Genomic DNA, 23,591 nt, shown 5'->3' on the forward strand with positions numbered 1-23,591 from the left:
AGCTCTTTGAGATGGTCTTCCTGTCCCTCAGGTGTGCTTTGTGGTGGCGGTGAATGTGATTGGCCAACGGATGGATTTCTATGCGCTGCTGCACTCCTGTGCTCTGATGGCTGTTCTGTCACGACGACGCAGGAAGGCAATAGGGGAGGTGTGGCCTAAGTACTGCTGCTTCACTGCAGGACTCATGGTGCTGCAGTACCTGCTCTGTATCGGCATCCCTCCCGCTCTCTGTGTCGGTAAGGAGAGATATCTGGAGATTACAATGTACTACAGTAGTAACTACACCATAATTGATGTGTGATTAGGATTTGAGTCACACGATTGCATATGACATAGGCCTCATTCTAGAGTTACTGCCATTAAAAACATGTGCAGTTACCCTGTGATAGAATAGTAAATAGTTTCTATCACTGCTTTCTTAATTTTTTTCTCTATCTGTCAGATTATCCATGGAGGACCTCCAGTCAGGCCCTGACCTCCAACCTCATCAAGTGGCTTTATCTGCCTGACTTCGCCATGCGTCCTGCCCCTTACTTCATTTTCTGTGAGTCTCTCTGTCTTCATCCCAGCAATTTCCAATTTCAGTAATTTGGGGGAAATCTCCTATTGACAATCTTTCTTGATTTACATGAAAGTATGAATGCATATCTCAAGGATTCAGGCCATTGTCTACTATACAGTGCATTTGGAAAGTATTCAGTCCCCTTACAGCCTCATTTTAAAATGGATTAATTAAAAAAAGTCCTGATCAATCTACCACATAATAACAAAGCGAAAACAGTTTATTTTTATTTCAGCAAATGTATTACAAATAAAAAACAAAAATACCTTGTTTACATAAGTATTCAGACCCTTGCTATGAGACTCTAAATTGAGCTCAGGTGCATCCTGTTTCCATTGATCATCCTTGAGATGTTTCTACAACTTGATTGGAGTCCTCCTGTGGTAAATTCAATTGAGTGGACATGATTTGGAAAGGCACATGCCTGTCTATATACAGGTAAGGTCCCACAGTAGACAGTGCATGTCAGAGAAAAAAACAAGCCATGAGGTGGAAGGAATTGTCCGTAGAGCTCCGAGACAGGATTGTGTCGAGGAACAGATCTGGGGAAGGGTACCAAAAAATGTCTGCAGCATTGAAGGTCCCCAAGAACACAGTGGCCTCCATCATTCTTAAATGAAAGAAGATTGGAACCACCAAGACTCTTCCTAGAGCTGGCCATACTGAGCAGGGGAGAAGGGCCTTGGTCAAGGAGGTGACCAAGATCCTGATGGAGATGGGAGAACCTTCCAGATAGACAACCATCTCTGTACCACTCCACCAATCAGGCCTTTATGGTAGGGTGGCCAGACGGAAGCCACTCCTCAGTAAAAGGCACATGACAGCCCGCTTGGAGTTTGCCAAAACGCACCTAAAGGACTCTCAGACCATGAGAAACAAGATTCTCTGGTCTGATGAAACCAAGATTGAACTCTTTGTCCTGAATGCCAAGCGTCTTAACTGTTCTTAACTGACTTAAATAAAGGTTAAATAAATGGTGGTGCTGTGGGGATGTTGTTCAGCAGCAGGGACTGGGAGACTAGTCAGGATCAAGGGAAAGATGAAAGGTGCAAAGTACATAGAGATCTTTGATGAAAATCTGCTCCAGAGCACTCAGGACCTCAGACTGGGGCGAAGGTTCACCTTCCAATAGGACAACAACCCTAAGCACACTGCCAAAACAATGCAGGAGTGGCTTTGGGACAAGTCTCTGAATGTCCTTGAGTGGCCCAGCCAGAACCAGACTTACCTGAGAGACCTGAAAGACCTAAAAATAGCTGTGCAGCAGCGCTCCACCTCCAACCTGACAGAGCTTGAGAGGATCTGCAGAGAAGAATGGGATAAACTCCCCAATAACAGGTGTGCCAATCTTGTAGCATCATACTCAAGAAGACTCAAGGCTGTAATCGCTGCCAAAATGTGATTCAACAAAGTACTGAGTAAAGGGTCTGAAAACTTATGTAAATGTGATAGTACAGTTTTCATTTTTTATGAATTTGCTAAAAATTCTACAAACCTGTTTTTGCTTTGTCATTTTGGGGTATTGTGTGTAGATTGGTGAGAAAAAAACAACAATTTAGTACATTTTAGAATAAGGCTGTAAAGGTAACAAAAGAAAGTCAAGTGGTCTGAATACTTTCCGAATGCCCTGTATATAGTGTGTAATGTAAATCCATTCATACAACATCAATTTGTATCTCCTACATACACTATATATATATATATTACTGGTTTTGGCTATTTCAGCCAGACCCGTTGCTGACAGCCATGCAATGTCCATAGACAAACATTGGCAGTAGAATGGCCTTGCTGAAGAGCTCTGTGACTTTCAACTTGACACCGTCATAGGATGCCACTTTTCAACAAGTCAGTTCGTGAGTTTCTGCCCCGGTCAACTGTAAGTGCTGTTATTGTGAAGTCTAAGAACAACAAGATCACAGAATGGGACCGCCGAGTGCATAGTGCATCAAACAATTGTCTGTCCTCAGTTGCAACACTCACTACCGAGTTACAATCTGCCTCGGCCATGGAAGCAATGTCAGCACAATAACTGTTCATCGGGAGCTTCATGAAAGGGGCTTCCATGGCCGAGCAGCCGCAGACAAGCCTAAGATCACCATGAGCAATGTAATCGTCAGCTGGAGTGGTGCAAAGTTCACAGCCATTGGACTCTGGAGCAGTGGAAACAAGTTCTCCGTAGTGATGAAGCACGCTTCATCATCTGGAAGTCTGATTGACGAATCTGGATTTGGCAGATGCCAGGAAAACGCTACCTGCCCAAAGTTTGGTGGAGGAGGAATAATGGTCAGCAGCTGTTTTTCATAGTTTGGGCTAGGCCCCTTAGATCCAGTGAAGGGAAATCTTAATGCTAGAGCATACATTGTATACGATTCTGTGCTTCCAACTTTGTGGCAATAGTTTGGGGAAGGCCTTTTTCTGCTTCAGCATGACAATGCACAAAGTAAGGTCCATACAGAAATTGTTTGTCAAGATCGGTGTGGAAGAACCTGACTGGCCTACACAGAACCCTGACCTCAACCCTATCGAACACCTTTGGGATGAATTGGAACGAATTGGGATGAATTTCAACTGGCCAGGCCTAATCGCCCAACATCAGTGCCCGACCTCACTAATGCTCATGGCTGAATTGAAGCAAGTCTTCGTAGCAATGTTCCAACATCTAGTGGAAAGCCTTCCCAAAAGAGTGGAGGCTGTTATAGCAGCAAAGGAAGGACCACCTCCATATTATTGCGCATGATTTTGGAATGAGATGTTTGACGGGCAAGTTTTCCACATACTTTTGGTCATGTAGTGTAAGTGATCAAGGCAGCCATTTTGTTTTTCTGCGTGTCCAGACGACCACCTCCTGCTCATGTGCTCATCGCTGCAGTGGAAGGTGTTTGAGGAGGAGAACCGTGCCGCGGTGCGCCTTATGGGCGGGGAGAACGTGGAGATCAGCCGCAGCTTGGACCCACGCTCCTTCAACCAGTACATCCCTGTCAACAACTTCCTCCACTGCAGGTCAGTGGACTCTCTAAGCTAGCATGGCTGCAGACCTGTAAGTGCTTTAGACAACTATTTTATAGTTTTCATGAAACAACTTACAGCCTACCACTACGGCCCAGAATTTTTCCCAGCCTGGTTACATGGTATAGAAAAACTCCTGCACCTACTCAATTGGTAATATGGATGTCTCTCCTTCCCTCAGGTCCTACCTGGACATGGTCAAGGTGTTTGTGTTCAGCTACTTCTTCTGGCTGGTGCTGTGCCTCATCTTCATCACAGGCACCACCCGCATTAACATCTTCTGCCTGGGCTACCTGCTAGCCTGCTTCTACTTCATGCTGTTCGGGGGCAGCCTGCTCATGCAGCCTGTACGATACATCCTCAGGCTCTGGGACTGGCTCATCGGTTACACCTGTTTTGTCATCGGCATGAAGAACCTGCTATCTGTATGTTAGCCAGCTAATCACTCACCGTCTCAGCTAGCCTATCCTCAAACCTAGCCTCGTTGCTGAAAGGGATTTTTCATTCATATACTATGTGTACCACATTGTATTATGCTAATAACACAGTTGGTTTTAATCACTCATCAATGCTAACAGCCTGTTCTGTGTTACTGCACTGTTACGAATCCCTTTTGGCCCGACAGTCTAGGGGGGATGGTAATGAGACCCGTAACATAACTCATGTAAATTATAATAGTGACAAAGTAAGAGTGTGAACGAAATAACCACGACAACTGAAATTATACCGTCAAACTCAGGGTTTATTGTAAAACACACGGTAATGGGGGGAGCAGGAAAAGGGGCTGAGCTGGACCCAAGGAAAGAAACAATAAATATACAAAAACACCCCTAAGCTAGACTAGCCTACTTTAACAACAGCTAACTAACCAAAAATACAGTGGGTGGTCCGCCCAGTTCTAACTAGTGTATTTAACAAAGTTTACCTACGGGTAGTGTATGCCCATGGGCGACTTGTCTTGGTTTCCCCCTTTTCCCACCAGCAACAAATAAACACCATAACCAAAACAATACTCACAGGAGATGACAAAGTGATTTGGAGGTGCTCCAACAAAAGGAGAGGTTAATTAATACACAGAGAGCGAGTCAAACACAGAGGTCTACATACATGGCATTTACAGAGAGAGATTGAGCTACCGAAATCTATAAAGACCAGAGATCTACCAACATGGCATTACAAAGAGATTGAGCTACCGAAATCTATGAAGAACAGAGATCTACCCACATGGCAGTTACAAAGAGATTGAGCTACCGAAATCTATGAAGAACAGAGATCTACCCACATGGCAGTTACAAAGCGATTGAGCTACTGAAATCTATAAAGAGCAGAGATCTACCCACATGGCATTTACAAAGAGATAGAGCTCTTGAGCAAACAAATGATGGGGTTTTTAAACCATGGGGAAGGAACTGTGATAGGGTAGGAAACAGGAGGAGGTGTGTCTTCTGATTGATGGGTTGATTGTTGACTGATTGGGGAGTGATGATGTTCACCTGTGAGGGGAGACGGAGAGAAAAGAAACACACAGGATACACACACACACAGGATACCTGTATCCGTAACATGCACTAATCTAGTCTTCATTCTTTGATGCTAATGTAACAGCTTCACTTACTGACTATCAGTGTCTCATGTCCCATCTTCTGTCTCCTCTGAGCTATCTGTCTTGCTGTATGTGTGTCCACAGCTTGGCTCATGTGCTTATCTGGACAGCCTGTTGAAGAATGGTTGCTGGCTAATTCAGGCCTTCAGCATGGTCTGTACAATCAAAGGCTATGATCTCCGTAAGTGTGACTGATAATCACATTAACACACTGTGTGTGTTGTTGTGCATTTATGTAGCCTGTTCTATCTGTGTCTGTGTGTGTTTAGCTACGTGCACACCTGCGTGTGTGCTTACATATGTGTATATGTGTGTGTTCCCCAGCTGCTCCTGATGATGAGTGTGAGCTGCCGGAGGGGGAGGCGGGCATCGTGTGGGATGCGATCTGCTTCACCGTGCTCCTGGCTCAGAGGAGGGTTTTCCTCAGCTACTACTTCTTGTATGTGGTGTCTGACCTCAAGGCCTCCAAGATCCTGGCCTCCAGGTTAGAATTATCTAGTTGCTGACCTGACCACTTCCTTACCAGTAAAGTTTTGAGATGACGGTTTATTAATTTATTGAATGGAACCAGCTGAATGTATGACCACATAGGTTGTTTTTCTTTCATATTTCAAGGGGTGCTGAGCTCTTTGAAGCCAAAGTGAAGAAACTGGTTGCTGCAAGACTGGAGATGGAGAAGAAGTCTGTGGAGACGCTGAAGAAGCAGTAAGACTTATGCCACAGCAGTTTGTTTGTTCTCATCTAGTGTTCAGTCAAAGGGGTTTGCTATTGTTGCATTGTTTTAATTCACTGTGTTGAACCCTTCCTCTAGGATGGAGAAGATCAAATCCAAACAGAAGAGTAAGCCTGGCCAAGGAGACGTAGCAGCGCCCCCTACTGATATAGTGCCAAAGGGTGAGCGTCATGGAGCTAGTAGTTGTCCATAACCACTGACGAAGGGTCCGTTCTTAAACGTATACTCTGATATTTGTATTTACCCCTACTAGAATTGGGAGGTAAGATAGTTTGATCCTAGCTCTGTGGTTAGGGGCAATGTTTACCTCCAGCTTTAATATTAGATTCAATAGCACTAGACTATTAAAACTGCTCAAATCGCTTTACATTCTAAGGTGGGGGGAGACTCAACTCATTATTCTTCTCAGTCTCACTGAATGAAAGGGTACATTTATGATGGAGGGATGGGATGAATATGTTTTCCAGGTGAAATTGAGAAGGCAGAGAATGATCAGGAGAAATGGTGGAGACCATGGGTTTCACGGCCTGGTGGTATGTGTTCCATAAACCTAAGTAATAAGATTCAGATTTATTCAATTACAAACAGAACTTCAATAGGGGGATATGGTTCAATCTCATTATCAATTGTCATTTTTTTATTCAAACTCAAGGAAATGTAAGTGTTTAAAACAGTTCACATACTGCAATAGTTTAAAGTAGAATGAGCAGGAGTTCATGTCTTTGTTGTTTCACACTTCTGTCTTTCCTCCAGTTGAAAACAACTGTGGCTACCATCTATTTGAGAGTGACAGTGAAGAGGAAGAGGAGGAAGTCCAGGAAAAGAAAGAGGAAGAGACACTAACAAAGAAGAAATCTGCTTTTCAGGTGAGGGACAAAGAAGACAAACTACAAAGAGTTGTAAAATAGTGTTAGGGTACGTTGTTGAATGTGCCTCCTTTCTCCACAGTTAGCCTATGAGGCATGGGTCACAAGCTCAAAAGCAGCCCTAAATTTGCACAGAAAAGAAGAGTCGAAGATGAAAAAAGAGGAGAAGAGAAGGGCAAAGAGACAGCTGCAGAGACAGCAAGGTAAGAGGGTCTGGTTTGTATGGGACTGTTTGCATAATTCTGTCATAGAGACAGAATAACTAATGTGTTGTTTTGTGTCATCATGATTTTAATTGTCTGATCCAAGGCATTGAGAGGGACGAGTCTAGTGAGGATGAGTTGGAAGAGGAAAATGAAGTGGAGGAGAAAGGTCAACATTCCACCTCAACAGACCCTTCATGGATATACAGTAGAATAACTCTAGAAGTCTGTGTACTGCCACTAACTTGATACAATGTTTCTGTCTTCTCACAGAAAATATATTTCAGAGGATTATCGACTCACTCAAGTTTTTATGGGTGTTTATCCTGTCCCTTCTGGATGACCTCACTGAGGGCCTGAACTCCTTCTGCAAAGATGGTCTAGACATCTCCAAAGTGCTACGTTTTGAAAGGGCTCTTCTAGGCCAGCAACAGAAGAAGGTGAAGTAACATTAATCCACAGGGGATACGTCATTTCACTTGTAAAACCCTGTTTTAAGTTATGTCCTCCCTGCAGTGTTGACAAAAATAAAAGTGTTCCTTTTACAGGGGAAAGAGGTGTCACAGGAGAGCGTGAAGCGCTTCTATGATAACTGGATGTCCAGACAGAACACCCTGACCTCCCTGGAAGACCAGGAAGACATAGTTCCCCCTGTCTCCTCCCCTCCACCTGTGCCGTCATCAGCACGAGGTTACTCCATGTTGAAACACACCCACTCCAAAATCTCCTGGGGTAGCAGCTTGTCCAGGTCAGCATCACCTACAGAGTCTTGATTCATTCATTTGTGAAATTTGTTACCTATTCCATTAGCAGGCTGCATGTATTATACAGAACCGATCAGTTTTAAATGTATTATTGAGTATTTCTACTATTATGCTATTCTGCATTATAGCCTCTTTATGGAGGCTTTATGAATGGCTTCATAGGACCAGGATGGTCAACATGTTTCCCTGTCATCATGTCTTAGCTGCATGACGGATGAGACCCTGCTGGGGTCTCGTCAGCCCACTCTGGATGAGCTGGATGACCCTCCTATACTCCAGGCCGCTGCCGACCAACTCAGACGGAAACTACTGAAAACTACCAAACTGGACCTTGACTCATTTGACACTGAAGACCCTCCACTAAGGTGATGGTGACACTTATGCACTTATGGTTTCCTCTGCTCTGTATACCGTACACCATTATTCAAGATGGCGCCAATGGAGAAGGTGGCCGTTTTCCCAGCTCCTCCTCAACAAATAAACTCTTATTTTATTTGACTTGCTGTATATTTGGTTTCATATCTACTAACTTTCTATACCCCTCTATAAACTCATAGTTTGTTTGACTCCATCTTATATCCATCTTTCTTTCTGAATTACATTTTTCATCAGCCATGATGATACTGTTCCCAATAAGGAGGACAGTAAAGAAGGAGAGGATGCATATGAAGAAGAGGAGGGGGAATATAAAGTGGAGGAGGAATATAGAATGGAGAAGGAGGAATGGAGGGAGGAAGAAGAGGAGGAGAGGGAAAAAGCTGTGATGATTTCAGGATCCATCTCCCTGGACTATCTGGAGTTTGATGAGAACAGCGAAGATTTCCCAGACTCCTCCAGGCCTCTTAGTGAGACCAGGAACCTCACGGCCAGTGAGCTACTGCTCAACAAGTCAGTCATGGGAGATTGGGACTTGTTTTTTCTTGTTACAATCATGGTATAGTCAAGTGTACCCATTCAGTTGTATCACAGTACCTTATAGTAAAGTTGAGAATCAGAAAAAAATACATTTTTCTCACGTACTGTGATTCTCCTCTATTGCAGTATGTTTGGGAATGATGAAATTGAAGCGTCTGATCAGTTCTTCCAGTCTCTCCCGAGACACCTGAGACTGGTGTTTGCCCTGTACAACACCATGGTGTCTAAGTCAGAGATGCTGTGCTACTTTGTGATCATCCTGAATCACATGGTGTCGGCCTCGCTGCTCAGTCTGATCCTGCCCATCCTTATCTTCCTCTGGGCCATGCTGTCTGTGCCACGCCCAACCAAGCGCTTCTGGATGGCAGCCATCATCTACACAGAGGTACGCACAGCAGGCACCCCCAATAAAGTGATATGTTGATTGATTGGTTGGCTGGTTGATTATTTAGATTGATGGTTAATTAAAAATAATATACACTATAAATACAAAAGTTTGTGAACACCTCTCCAAATGAGTGGATTCGGCTATTTCAGCCATATCGTTGCTGACAGGTGTATAAAATCGAGGACAAAGCCATGCAATCTCCATAGACAAACATTGGCCATAGAATGGCCTTACTGAAGAACCCAGTGACTTTCAATGTGGCATCGTCAGAGGATGCCACCTTTCCAACAACTCAGTTAGTCAAATTTCTGCCCTTCTAGAGCTGCGCCGGTTAACTGCAAGTGCTGTTATTGTGAAGTGGAAACGTCTAAGTTATACAATGTCTCAGCTGCGAAGCGGTAGGCCACACAAGCTCACAGAATGGGACCGCCGAGTGCTGAAGCGCATTGTGTGTAAAAATCGTCTGTCCTCGGTTGCAACACTCACTACCAAGTTCCAAACTGCCTCTGGAAGCAATGTCAGCACTTGAACTGTTCGTTGAGAGCTTCATCATATGGGTTTCCATGGCCGAGCAGCCGCAGACAAGCCTAAGATCACCATGCGCAATGCCAAGCGTCGGCTGGAGTGGTGTAAAGCTTGCAGCGGAAACACGTTCTCTGGAGTGATGAATCAAGCTTCACCATCTGGCAGTCTGACAGACGAATCTGGGTTTGGCGGCTGCCAGGAGAACACTACATGCCCGAATGAATTGTGCCAACTGTAAAGTTTGGCGGAGGAGGAATAATGGTCTGGGGCTGTTTTACATGGTTCGGTTTAGGCCCCTTTGTTCCAGTGAAGGGAAATCTTAACACTACAACATACAATGACATTCTACGATTCTGTGCTTCCAACTTTGTGGGAACAGTTTAGGGAAGGCCATTTCCTGTTTCAGCATGACAATGCCACAGTCCAGAAAGTGAGGTTCATACAGAAATGGTTTGTCGAGATCGGTGTGGAAGAACTTGACTGGCCTGCACAGAGCGTTGACCTCAACCCCATCGAACAATTTTGGGATGAATTGGAACACCGACTGCCAGCCAAGCCTAATCACCCAACATCAATGCCTGACTTCACTAATGCTCTTGTAGCTGAATTGAAAGGCCCCGCAGCAATGTTCCAACATCCAGTGGAAAGCCTTCCCAGAAGACTGGAGGCTGTTATAGTTGCAAAGGGTTATCAACTCCATATCAATGCCCATGCTTTCGGAATGAAATGTTCGACATACTTTTGGTAATGTTGTGTGTATGTCTATATATATAACAATATATGCCATTTAGCAGACACTTTTATCCAAAGCGACTTACAGTCATGCGTGCATACATTTTATGTATGGGTGATTGATGATTCCTATCTCTTCCAGCTGATTGTGGTGGTCAAGTATTTTTTCCAGTTTGGCTTTTTCCCCTGGACCACCTCGGCCTACCGAGGCATCAATGCGGACCGGCCCTTTGCTCTGCCCAACATCATTGGGGTGGAGAAGAAAGATGGCTACGTTCTCTTTGACTTGATACAGCTCCTGGCTCTGTTCTTCCATCGCTCCATTCTAAAGGTACTGACGGGAATGCTGGTTTCTGTGGAACATCATATAAAAGATAAGATAAAAGCACAATTTTGCAAAACTTCTTCTTCTCTCCGTAGTGTCACGGTCTTTGGGATAACAAAGAGGTTGAGATGCCGGACTTCTTCAAGAAGTTAAAGAAGAAGACTGAGAAGAAGAAGATGAGTGGAGGAGACAAAGCAGGGGATCAGCCGAAGCGAAGACTGCCCTTCCTTCCTCTACAGGCCTCAACTGCATCCTTGTTTCGTAGACGGGGAAAAGCCAACTCCACTGAGACAAACGGTACATACATTCAGTAGACTAAACAGTGCTGAACTAATGAGTTAGTTTGAGAGGGTATTATAGTTGAAATGGGGTGTTGCCTGAACAGATGGGAAATGTTTCCCAACCTGAATATACTAATGTATCTTGATGTAAATGTGATATTCTTGCAGATGATATGCAGCTCAAAAAGCGCCACTCGAAGAAGAGGCACCACAATAAAGTTCCCCTGACCAGGAAGGAAAGGATCAAGAAGCTAATCAGAGAAAGGATGCTAGAGGCTAAAGCTGCTATCATAGAAGTGTGAGCATTTAGCACTCTATACTTACGGATATTCATTGTAGGTGTATTCTGTTACTTTCATTCCATATCACCGGTGATAACTGGCAGTTTACAAACTGGAGGCAGGACTTTTGACGGGACATGAGTGCATGTTTAAGTACTGGTTTAAAAATTAATGGACATTTTCAGTCATGGACCTCTTTTGTCTTCGCAGTGCCCTACACATATACCTACCTATCAGGCAGTTCTTCTATGACATCATTCACCCAGAGTACAGCCCAGTGTGTGATGTCTACGCTCTCATGTTTCTGATCGACGTGGTCAACTTCGTTGTCATAATATTTGGATACTGGGCTTTTGGGGTGAGAAAAGAGAAAAAAGAGAATACCTGTCTTGAGTCACAATTGAATTTGGAAAGCTATTTGGCCTACTTGTTTCAAGTGGATTTCTTCCACTGTTTTCTTTTTGTGTCGGAACAGAAACACAGTGCTGCGGCTGACATCACAGATGCTCTTGGGGAGGACCAGGTCCCATCGGCCTTCCTGGTCATGCTGCTCATCCAGTTTGGGACCATGATAGTGGACCGTGCTCTCTATCTCCGCAAAACCCTTGTGGGAAAATGTGTCTTCCAAGTGGTGCTGGTGTTTGGTATCCACTTCTGGATGTTTTTCATACTCCCTGGGGTGACTGAGAGGTCAGAGTTAATGTTCATTAATTTAATTACAGTGTGAATACAAGTGTAACCATCAAAAAAGGACCTGCTTATTGACCTTTTTCATGGTCCTTCTCTTGTGTTCTAGGAGGTTCAACATGAACCAGGTGGCACAGTTGTGGTACTTTGTGAAGTGCATCTACTTTGGCCTCTCAGCCTACCAGATCAAGTGTGGCTACCCAAATCGTGTGCTGGGAAACTTCCTGACCAAGAACTACAACTACCTCAACCTATTCCTCTTTCAAGGGTACAGTCAATGCTCTATGATAGATTAACAAAGGCCAGAGCATCCCATAATACCAGAATTGTCCCACAGAGATAGTGAGGACTCTAGGGCCCAAAAGCCTGTTTTAACATGGGCAGCACCATTAAGGACTTCCAGTAGTCAACTGGGTGGTACTTCCTATGGGGACGGATAACATCATGATCGCACACACACACACACACACACACACACACACACACACACACACACACACACACACACACACACACACACACACACACACACACACACACACACACACACACTCACACACACACGTTCATGTTTTTAAATTAACAGTTGAAGTCGGAAGTCTACATACACCTTAGCCAGTTTTTCACAATTCCTGATAATTCGAGTACAAATTCCCTGGCTTAGGTCAGTTAGGATCACCGCTTTATTTTAAGAATGTGAAATGTCAGAATAATAGTATAGAGAATGATTTATTTCAGCTTTTATTTCTTTCATCACATACCCTGTGGGTCAGAAGTTTACATACACTCAATTAGTATTTGGTAGCATTGCCTTTAAATTGTTTAACTTGGGTCATACGTTTCGGGTAGCCTTCCACAAGCTTCCCACAATAAGTTGGGTGAATTTTGGCCCATTCCTCCTGACAGAGCTGGTGTAACTGAGTCGGGTTTGCGGGCCTCCTTGCTCGCACACGCTTTTTCAGTTCTGCCCACAAATTGTCTATGGGATTGAGGTCAGGGCTTTGTGATGGCCACTCCAATACCTTGACTTTGTTGCCCTTAAGCCATTTTGCCACAAGTATGCTTGGGGTCAATGTCCATTTGGAAGACCCATTTGTGATCAAGCTTTAATTTCCTGACTGATGTCTTGAGATGTTGCTTCAATATATTCACATACTTTTCCTCCCTCATGATGTCATCTATTTTGTGAAGTGCACCAGACCCTCCTGTAGCAAAGCACCCCCACAACACGATGCTGCCACCCCCGTGCTTCACGGTTGGAATGGTGTTCTTCGGCTTGCATTCCTCCCCCTTTTTCCTCCAAACATAACGATGGTCATTATGGCCAAACAGTTCTATTTTTGTTTCATCAGACCAGAGGACATTTCTCCAAAAAGTACGATCGTTGTCCCCATCTGCAGTTGCAGACCGTAGTCTGCCTTTTTTATGGTGGTTTTGGAGCAGTGGCTTCTTCCTTGCTGAGCGGCCTTTAGGGTTACGTCAATATAGGACTAGTTTTTACTGTGGATATAGATACTTTTGTACCGGTTTCCTCCAGCATCTTCACAAGGTTTTTCCTTTGCTTTTGTTCTGGGATTGATTTGCACTTTTCACACCAAAGTACGTTCATCTCTAGGAGACAGAACGCGTCTCATTCCTGAGCGGTATGACGGCTGCGTGGTCCCATGGTGTTTATACTTGCGTATTATTGTTTGTACAGATGAACGTGGTACCTTCAGGCATTTGGAAATTGCTCCCAAGGATGAACCAGACTTGTGGAGGTCTAGAATTATTTTCTGAGGTCTTGGCTGACATCTTTTGATTTTCCCATGATGTCAAGCAAAGAGGCACTGAGTTTGAAGGTAGGCCTTGAAATACATCCACAGGTACACCTCCAATTGACTCAAATGCATTCCGTTTTGTCACCAAAGCTCCATATACCACCCACCACTGCGACCTGTATGCTCTCGTCGGCTGGCCCTCGCTACATATTCGTCGCCAGGCCCGCTGGCTCCAGGTCATCTATAAGTCTTTGCTTGGTAAAGCTCTGCCTTATCTCAGCTCACTGGTCACGATAACAACACCCACCCGTAGCATGCGCTCCAGCAGGTATATCTCACTGGTCATCCCCAAAGCCAACACCTAATTTGTCCGCCTTTCCTTACAGTTCTCTGCTGCCAATGACCTGAAAGAATTGCAAAAATCACTGAAGTTGGAGACTTATATCTCCCTCACTAACTTTAAACATCAGCTATCTCAGCAGCTAACCGATCACTGCAGCTGTAAATAGCCCATCTGTAAATAGCCCGTCCAATCTACCTACCTCATCCCCATATTGTTTTTTAAAACTTTTTTCTCTTTTGCACGCCACTATTTCTACTTGCACATCATCATCTGCACATCTATCACTCCAGTGTTCATTTGCTAAATTGTAATTACTTCGCTACTGTGGCCTATTTATTGCCTTACCTCCTCACGCCATTTGCACACACTGTATATAGACTTTTTTTCTATTGTGTTATTGACTGTACGTTTGTTTATTCCATGTGTTGTTGTTTGTGTTGCACTGCTTTGCTTTATCTTGGCCAGGTCACAGTTGTAAATGAGAACTTGTTCTCAACTGGCCTACCTAGTTAAGTAAAGGTGAAATAAAAATTTTAAAAAATACAAAAATTATGTCAATTAGCCTATCAGAAGATTCTAAAGCCATGACATAATTTTGGGGAATTTTCAAAGCTGTTTAAAGGCACAGTGAACTTAGTGTAGGTGAACTTCTGACCCACTGGAAATGTGATACAGTGAATTATAAGTAAACAATTGTTGGAAAAATGACTTGTGTCATGCACAAAGTAGATGTCCTAACCGACTTGCCAAAACTATAGTTTGTTACCAAGAAATGTGTGGAGTGGTTGAAAAACAAGTTTTAATGACTCCAACCTAAGTGTATGTAAACTTCCCACTTAAACTGCATGTAAATTGTAAAGTCTTTTGTCTCTTTCTTTTTTGTTACGTGTTGGACCCCAGTAAGACTAGCTGTCACCATTGGCGTAGGCTAATGGGGATCCTAAAAACAAATCCACGTCATCAGGAGGGATCAGCCAATTAATTATACCTGTGAGAAAGCATTCCATAATTGCAGTTGGTAGTAAATCACCAACCTTGGCTTTATACCTCTAGATGGCAGTAAACAACCTTCTAGTTTGTTTTCCAACTCACATTTGTAGAATAATAAAATGGACTACTTTAAAATGAGGATGGCCTCAATGGCACTGCCATGATCGCACAGACACCATAATGGAACACATACAATGTTGTGTCCTCTAACTATCTCTATGGGTTGTCCCTGTCTCCTCCTCAGGTTCCGCCTGGTTCCGTTCCTCATAGAGCTGCGTGCCGTGATGGACTGGGTCTGGACCGACACCACCCTCAGCCTGGGCAGCTGGATCTGTGTCGAGGACATTTATGCCAACATTTTCATACTCAAGTGCTGGAGGGAGTCGGAGAAGGTAACTGGGATGCCGAACTGCCACTAGACTGGCAGCAGTTGTCAATCTCAAACTCACCTCCATAGAGAGTAGATCTGACTGATAGTTTATGGTGAATCGCTGTAGAATTAAAGCTTTTTTTTCTGTCTTCATGTTTTTTTTTTTATATATATCTATGAACACTAGACTAAGAATTATTGTATCAAGAACAATTGTGGGCTAATAATTACAACTTGAACTGACCGAAATTGTGTTGAACTATGAATCATTTGTCTCTTTAATTTGTACAGAAATACCCACACACCCCAGGGCAGAAGAAGAAAATGGTGGTGAAGTATGGAATGGGCGGCTTCATCATATTCTTCCTCATCAGCGTAATTTGGTTCCCCCTCCTCTTCATGTCATTGGTCAAGTCAGTGGCTGGGGTGACCAATCAGCCTCTAGATGTCTCAATTCAGCTCAGCATAGCAGGATATGAGGTATAAATGACCTCATAAACTCACAATCTTTCTATTTTGGTAAAATGTTCTCCTTCTGTGAGACTGTTAATGCTGATGTTTTCTGTGTACATTTTATACAGCCACTGTTCACAATGAGTGCCCAGGAGCAGAACCTGATGCCATACTCAGAGGCAGGCCTCAACCGGCTCACCAACCTCTATGCCACTCACCCGGTAAGAGGATCTGGTTACAACAAGTTGTAAGTTAGAGGGACTGTGGAATTGACCCTAACTCCTTACTCTGACATACTCCTCTTTCTAACTCTCTCAGTCAGCCATGCAGTTCCTTGTGAACTACATGGCCGAGGACATTGTCATTGCAAAGATCAAGAGTGATGCCAGTCTAATGTGGAGCATCAGCCCTGCCAGCCGTGATGCTATGATCCATGAACTCAGCAACTCCACCCACATCTACATCACCCTGAGATGGGTACTACTCAGGTACAGTGTAGCAGGGTTGGATAGGGCTCTAGGTTGGTTACATGTGAAAGGGGTATATAACGCCATTAAGGCTTGAGGTCTGACTTTTTGACCTTGTGTCAAAGCTAAGATTGTATGGTTTGTGCTATAAACATATGCCATATGATACAGCTATAATAAACAACTTAACCAGTTAGTGATAGTGGTAGTGATTTCACTCTGTATGTGTGTGTACGTGTGCCCCTCCTCCCCAGGAATGCGTCTCTGTCGATGAACGTGGAGACCGTTGGGGAACACACTGTCAAGTATGAGGACAGGGCCTTGAGGGACCAGATAGTTCAGATGCTCATAGGGACACGCAGTGACTCTGTGTGAGTCTCATCATCCCAGCACTCTCACTACATCATCAACTGTTACTAGAATTTACAGCCACAGTCAACATGACATTACTGTCAATAAAATAACCTAAAATAACCTCTCTGAAAGCTAGTTGTAGAGGAACCTATTACATTCAAAAGAACTCCACATACAAAAGATATGATCACAATGGTAATAGAATGTTGGTGCTGATATGCTGTCATTCATTCTCTCTGCTAGGGTCATTGAGTCTCTCCTGCCCAAGTTCATCAGAGGTCCCGGAGGACTGGAGTCCAAGATGGCCACCCGTCTGGAAGTAGGTAAGTAACCCTCTATCCAACCATCATACTGTACAGAAAATACATTTAACAAATGCTTGTATAACCATGGATCTTAACCAGTCAACTGAAGTTCATAGTCTCTGCTTCTCATTTATTCAAATCTTCCCTGACCCATCTCCAACATCCCAGAACACTCAGATAGGCCTGAGGACCTGCAGATGTTGGCCTTCTACCGGCCCCTGTCCATCAAACTACAGCGGGCAGAAGACAGTGGAAGTGCAGAGGGGGGTCAGTGGTGGATGGTGGAGGAATGCACTCCTGGACAAGGGCACATCCAGAGCAGCTGTCACAGCATTGAGATAGTGGTTTTCAACGACAAAGTCAGCCCCTCCAGCCTGGGTGCTCTAGCAGGACAGGGGTAGGTAAAGAAAAAAACTCAATGCTGCCCCAGGAGCTATTTACATTTTAAGAGAACTATCCCTTCAAAGTGACAATCAGCAGTTGATACAGCCAGTTTTAGACTTATAAATTAATACTGTATGTATCCATTGACTCTTGAAGAATATAACTTATAATTATGAGCGTCGTTCCCCATCAGAACCCAAAATATAAGCTTGTTTTACCAAACAAAATGTAAACAAACACTATATAGCCTCAAAACATGGTTAGAACTATAATTTTGATATTGTGGATCAGTCCTTGCATCCAAAGCTTTGTCTATGAATTTCTGTGGTTACATTTCTCCAGCCTAATCACTCTCACACAGCTTTTACCGAACCCGGGGCAGGGCGATTGATTTATTGTTTCTACTGCTGATTGACGCTTTGACTTGTTGATTTGTTCTCACTGCTAAATAAACTCTTTGTCCTCTTTTCCATGAAATCCCATATACTTATGTTGCTTGTCTGTCCTGGACCTGCAACCTGATACCACCTCCTGTGCCATTCCACCTTGCTACGGTAGAATCGTGGGCCTGTACATGTCTGTGGTGCTGGTCGTTGGAAAGTTTGTCAGGGAATTCTTCAACGGGATATCCCGCTCCATCATGTTTGAGGAGCTGCCGTGTGTGGATCGGGTGTTGAAGCTCTGCACGGACATCTTTGTTGTGCGAGAGACTGGTGAGATGGAGCTGGAGGAAACACTTTTTGAGAAGCTCATTTTCCTGTATCGCTCGCCAGAAACCATGATCAAGATGACCAGAGAGAAGAGAGACTAGAGAGCACTATGACATTTTAGTTACGAAAAGGATGATTTGTTTGTTTGTATTCCTACTGTACAATGCATGCATTTTGAATCACTGACTACTTTTAAGTGATTCAAATTTTTACAAAGACCGTAGGCCGTAATCATAGAAATGTGCTCCAAGTGTGAAACTATTTAATTGAAGTTGAGATGCGACATTGTCATTTTAGATTCAAATGGCTTGTATAGAGCTTACAGATGCACGTCTGCTCTACAGAATGTATTTCTCTCAACATTCTGCAACTTTATACATCCCACTGAACACAACCCTGTTTCATTGCACTGAAAAGCTCATCTAGAAGTATTCACTCTCATTTCACACTGTACTCCACCTCTGTGTACAGTATTTAATTAAATGAATAAAATTCAGAGATTATATCCTACTTTTACATAAGACTCCTGAAGTGTTAAGTTATGAAGATCCACTCACAGTCCATGTTGCCAGGTAAAGCACAGGGCTTTGCAAAAGTATTCATCCTCCATGGCATTTTTCCTATTTTATTGCAATTAACTAATTTAAAATTATTTTTATTTGGATTACATGTAATGGACATACAAAATAGTCCAAATTGGTGAAGTGAAAAAAAATAACTTGTTTCAAAAAATTAAAAAAAGGTGGTGAGTACATATGTATTCACCCACTTTGCTATGAAGCCGCCAAATAAGATTTGGTGCAACCAATTACCTTCAGAAGTCACATAATTAGTTAAAGTCCACCTGTGTGCAATCTAAGTGTCACATGATCTCAGTATATATGCACACACCTGTTCTGAAAGGCCCTAGTGCGCAACACCACTAAGCAAGTGGCACCATGAAGACCAAGGAGCTCTCCAAACAGGTCAGGGAGAAAGTTGCGGATTACAGATCAGGGTTGGGTTATAAAAAAATATCGAAAACTTTGCACATCCCATGGAGCACCATCAAATAAGTTTAAAAAAAATTAATATGGAACCACAACAAAATTGCCAAGAGGGAAGGTGAACCAAAACTCGCAGACCAGGCAAGGAGGGCATTAAATCAGAGGCAACAAAGAGACCAAAGATAACCCCAAAGGAGCTGCAAAGCGGCGATTGGAGTATCCAATCTGATGGATGCTGCTAAATACAGGGAAATCCTTGAGGGAAACCTGTTTGTCTGCTAGAGATTTAAGACCGAGACAGAGGTTCACCTTCCAGCAGGACAATAACCCTAAGCATACGGCTAAAGCAACACTTGGGTGGTTTAAATGGGAAACATTTCAAATGTCTTGGAATGGCCTAGTCAAAGCCCAGACCTTAATCCAATTGAGAATGTGGTATGACTTAAATATTGCTGTATACCAGCGGAACCCAGCCAACGTGAATGAGCCAGAGCAGTTTTGCCTTGAATGGGCAAAAATCCCAGTGGCTAGATGTGCCAAGCTTATTGAGGCTGTATTTGCTGCAAAAGGTGGCTCTACAAAGTATTGACTTAGGGGGGGTGAATAGTTATGCATGCTCAAGTTCTGTTTGTTTCACAAAATATGTTGTATCTTCAAAGTGGTAGGCATGTGTAAATTAAAATGATAAACTCCGTCCAAAAATCTATTTTAATTGCAGGTTGTAAGGCAACAAAATAGGGAAAATGCCACAGGTGAATACTTTCTCAAGCCACTGTGCATCTTCACAAAACAGGGGCAAACAAGAGTCATGGATGCAAGCTTAAGTAATCCAGCAGACATCTTTTAGATAGGAGTTTTAATTAATTTTCTTAATTACAAAGGAAAAACATCTCCATTCTGTTAGGTCCCCTATCTATCCACAAATCTAGATTTAACCCTTGCATTTTCATTCATTCACAAAGACAGACATGTTGGCAGGGACTTTGAAAAATCCTCTTGGCCCTGAAGAACATCCATTACATTTATTCAGATCCTGCAAGATAAAGGAGGGGGAAACATGTCAAGTTACACTGATCTTAAACTTTGAACTATTGATGTTATCTAGCTACTTGTTCTAGTTGCTTGAGAACTGCAGATTACAAAAAGACAGTAATGCCCATAGACAATATATAAATTATGGTGATTACTGTCTGATAATCTGCAGTTCTGTAGTGTTCTACATCTATGGCAATGAGAAAGTTGACTTGCCTAATAAAGCAGACTGATTTAGTAGGCAAATACTTGACATGCTTACTTGGCAGCTGCAGTAAATAGAACCAATATAAAATCAGGTGTGATAGCCCAAGCAGCAAGAGTTGAGGCAATATTGTGTGATGGTTAGGAGGTGGTAGATGGATACAATTATTATTTTAAAAGATTGTAGTGATTTGTCCTTTCAATACTCACATGCTATAGCCTTTGGGACATAGACTTTGACGCTGGATTCTGCAACTTTCATTGCCTCAACTTTGAACTGTGGTTTCAGTGCCGCTCGCACTGCACTCGCGCAGATCGCAGAGAAGCGAATGTAGCTGCAGTGGACACAGAAAGGAACACTTTAGCCAGGGCTGCCACCTTTTGAAGAAAGCTTGGAGTGAGATTTTCTATGAATTTCCTTTCCCCCTGGCACGCTACCAAGATGGGGGGGGGATCCTCCCCCGGAAGTACTGTTTTTAAGCTAATTTCCTGTCATTCTATATATTTTGACATGGCTTACCCCTATGACCAGGGGGGAGAGAGAAGAGGAAAAAAAGAAAAGAAAAATGGTCAGGTGTATTCTGGATGCTTTGGACATTCAATTATCACGCAATTCTACAACTTTGTAACAGATTTTTGGAGGGGATGAAATTAAAGTTCTTGGGTGGTTTGACACATTCCGACAGTAATGAAATGTGATAGGGAAATGGGAGAAACAGTGGGAAGGTTGGAAGCAGGGATTGATTCCTGTTGTCAGGTGGAAAGTTGTATATGACATGTGCCCGGGGAGTATAACCACTACACCAAGGCTCTGCACAGGAAATACTCATGGTTGATGACACTGGGTAACCAAATCATAGATTGCAGTCTCCTTGTCAAGAGACTCCTTTCAAGGTAAGGACAAGCATGTTGTATCTTTCAAATAGCACTGAAAGAAAATCCTTCTTGCTCTCCAGGAAGGTTGGCCACCCCTGATCTGTTTCCCAAGCGCTGGGTGTTTGAAAGTGTTCTTGCTATAACAATTCATTTCTCAAAATCACCCAGCCTTTAAGAAAATCTAATGAATATCAACATTCAGGTAGCTGATGCCTACCAGTGGAATATCCTTGACATTATCTTACTCTACATAGGATGTGTTTATGAGTTACCCTAGCATGTACAAAATCCTAAAATGTCAAATTATATTTGATTCTTGGAGCATTTAATATGCCATGCTTATTTGTATGACTTATTCAAAACTGTCCATGAAGGGCTGCAAAAATACATAGCCTCAATTCATTTACAAAGACAAGTAGGCATATCAGATTTAAAAACAGAAAAAATGGTGAAGTCCAATTTTTAAAAAGGGTGGGGAATAACAGTGTTCTTGCAGACAAAACAGTAATTACTCTGTTTTAGCCCATTGTTAAGATTGAGAATTGTTCCTCTCAGACAAAGTAAATAGATAAAATCGCTTGAAGTCAAGACGACATCAATTAGCCCCTACACCCTAACCAAAATATTTGTCGATGTATTGTTCCCCCTCTAGAATCCTAACGTACAATTCTGGTTTCACAATCTGTTTGACAAAATGATTTTCATAGTTACAAGTTACCAAACTTCCCTGCTTACATACTGCAGGTCTCTGCTGCCTTTTCGTTGTCACAACCTAAATTTCAATCGCCAAACAAGGGGACTAATGCAAGTATGGATTAAATCGACTTTAGTACATGCTGTCAAAAGGCTGATTTCTGCAATAGGGACGGGAGTAACAGCAACCTCATCTTGCGCACCACATTGTACATAAAACAGCGCTACCATGCTGCTCTTTTTACAGTTTTATAAACTCAGCAGAGAACGTTCTGGCTCTCCAGTCAGCGCCACTCTAATCCTGAGGGGTGTTGCTTAAAAAAATGCATCCAATCCACTTTATCCCTTACATAACTAGACCAATCATATATATGCTTCAATGTGGCGCGGGTCAGTGTTGTGGCAAGCCAGGACAAGGATAGACGTTCCGCTTATGTTAAATTGCAATCGCAGATGTTCCGAGTTCAACACGATTTGGAGAACAGTTGAAAAGTTAACGCACTGACTATACAATGGACTAATTAGAAATATAATTGCAGTACTTTTCAATGCGTGAGATGTGCCGTGAGCGTTCAAATGCGTGTCACGGCCAACGCACAAGTTGGCAGTTCTGCTTTAAACAGACTGGGTATAGCATTTCGATTATAGACATTTCAATGAATTTGTCCTAAAAATAATGTCGATACGTAAGACAGTGATATAATTGGTGTGACTGACCGTGATATGACCACTTTGATTATAACGCACGGGAAACACGCTATATTAGCTAACTCGTCAAATTCGTTTATAATATCGTCTAACTAGGCGCTAGCTGGATATCAATCACACCAGAGCCGTCAATCAAATATGTAACTTAGTAGCTACATCGTTTAAGTGCATGACCGTACAATCAGATGTGACATTGTTCAATATTGAATACATTTACCTAAGGCCCGCTTGTCTCCAGTATGCAACCATTTTGCCAGTGATATTCCGCTCAAGGACAACTCCGATATGTTATAAAAATCAGGGCGGAAGAGGCAAGAATGACGTCGCTAGGGTTGACACGCTTCCTGGGGCGGGACTTTTATCTGCGCTTTATGATCGACAGTATGTAAAATCTGATGAGTGCCGTTTTTTTACTCAAAGGGAATTTGAGTTCTTATTTATGCTACATTTGGCTTTGTTCAAAATAAGGTGCACTCTCTCCTCTGAAATACGCGTCAGGAAAATTCCAGACATTTCAATGGATGTTATGTTATTCGGTAATTTTTCACTCTGAAGGACCAGGGAGGGTGGGACGTGGTGATGGGCATTCCGGCTCTTTCCAGTGAGCAGGCTCGTTCGGCTCAGCTCACCAAAAAGAGCCGGCTCTTTTGGCTCCCAAACGGCTCTTAAAAAAAAAAAAGTTGTTTTGTAATTTTTTCAAGTCAAACAGTTTGCGATAGTTTGTCTATGATTGGTGTTAAAACAATTATAATTAAATTATTAAATGAAATCATACTCTAACTTAAACACAATGTATTTAAAAAAATTGATTGGTTTGTTATGAAAAAGAATGCTATATAGTATAACTTTTTAATGTTTATTAACAAAGTGCATATAAAACGAATACAATCTGAACACCATAATAAAATATTGCACCATATCAAAGAAAAATAAATAACAATTTGCAAAACTGCAGCATCCCACAAATTGAAATGAATGTAAAAAAAAGAAGGATGCTATTACCCATGTGCATTTTTTAATGTATATAAACAAAGTGCATATAAACATAACAATTCAACACGAATACAATCTGAACAACATAATAA

At 42.7% G+C, this 23,591-nt stretch overlaps 2 protein-coding genes across 2 annotated transcripts in view; one reads left to right on the top strand and one right to left on the bottom strand.

Moving 5' to 3' along the window:
- LOC110491113 (piezo-type mechanosensitive ion channel component 2) overlaps positions 1–18,523 on the top strand; it is a 31,711-nt gene extending 13,188 nt beyond the window's left edge. The window contains exons 18-48 of the mRNA XM_036945789.1: positions 32–236; positions 443–544; positions 3,397–3,562; positions 3,750–3,993; positions 5,256–5,352; positions 5,496–5,655; positions 5,787–5,876; positions 5,983–6,065; positions 6,372–6,437; positions 6,658–6,770; positions 6,853–6,973; positions 7,080–7,142; positions 7,247–7,413; positions 7,522–7,721; positions 7,941–8,102; positions 8,350–8,625; positions 8,779–9,037; positions 10,440–10,628; positions 10,718–10,919; positions 11,072–11,201; positions 11,395–11,542; positions 11,660–11,874; positions 11,981–12,139; positions 15,209–15,356; positions 15,626–15,814; positions 15,916–16,008; positions 16,106–16,275; positions 16,509–16,625; positions 16,852–16,931; positions 17,082–17,310; positions 17,856–18,523. Of these exons, the coding sequence (XP_036801684.1) occupies positions 32–236; positions 443–544; positions 3,397–3,562; positions 3,750–3,993; positions 5,256–5,352; positions 5,496–5,655; positions 5,787–5,876; positions 5,983–6,065; positions 6,372–6,437; positions 6,658–6,770; positions 6,853–6,973; positions 7,080–7,142; positions 7,247–7,413; positions 7,522–7,721; positions 7,941–8,102; positions 8,350–8,625; positions 8,779–9,037; positions 10,440–10,628; positions 10,718–10,919; positions 11,072–11,201; positions 11,395–11,542; positions 11,660–11,874; positions 11,981–12,139; positions 15,209–15,356; positions 15,626–15,814; positions 15,916–16,008; positions 16,106–16,275; positions 16,509–16,625; positions 16,852–16,931; positions 17,082–17,310; positions 17,856–18,108 (4,896 nt within the window). The 3' untranslated portion in view covers positions 18,109–18,523. The remainder of the gene's footprint in view (positions 1–31; positions 237–442; positions 545–3,396; positions 3,563–3,749; positions 3,994–5,255; positions 5,353–5,495; positions 5,656–5,786; positions 5,877–5,982; positions 6,066–6,371; positions 6,438–6,657; positions 6,771–6,852; positions 6,974–7,079; positions 7,143–7,246; positions 7,414–7,521; positions 7,722–7,940; positions 8,103–8,349; positions 8,626–8,778; positions 9,038–10,439; positions 10,629–10,717; positions 10,920–11,071; positions 11,202–11,394; positions 11,543–11,659; positions 11,875–11,980; positions 12,140–15,208; positions 15,357–15,625; positions 15,815–15,915; positions 16,009–16,105; positions 16,276–16,508; positions 16,626–16,851; positions 16,932–17,081; positions 17,311–17,855) is intronic.
- A 1,290-nt stretch (positions 18,524–19,813) lies between these two features.
- LOC110492344 (ATP synthase subunit epsilon, mitochondrial) lies at positions 19,814–23,029 on the bottom strand. Its single transcript, XM_021566582.2, has 3 exons — positions 22,724–23,029; positions 20,440–20,564; positions 19,814–20,026 (listed from the first exon to the last, which is right to left on the bottom strand). Coding segments are annotated over exons 1-3 (159 nt in total). The 5' UTR covers positions 22,756–23,029; the 3' UTR covers positions 19,814–20,024.
- Positions 23,030–23,591: the final 562 nt, after the last annotated feature.

Source organism: Oncorhynchus mykiss, chromosome 16 (assembly GCF_013265735.2).
Source record: "Oncorhynchus mykiss isolate Arlee chromosome 16, USDA_OmykA_1.1, whole genome shotgun sequence".
NCBI lineage: Eukaryota > Metazoa > Chordata > Actinopteri > Salmoniformes > Salmonidae > Oncorhynchus > Oncorhynchus mykiss.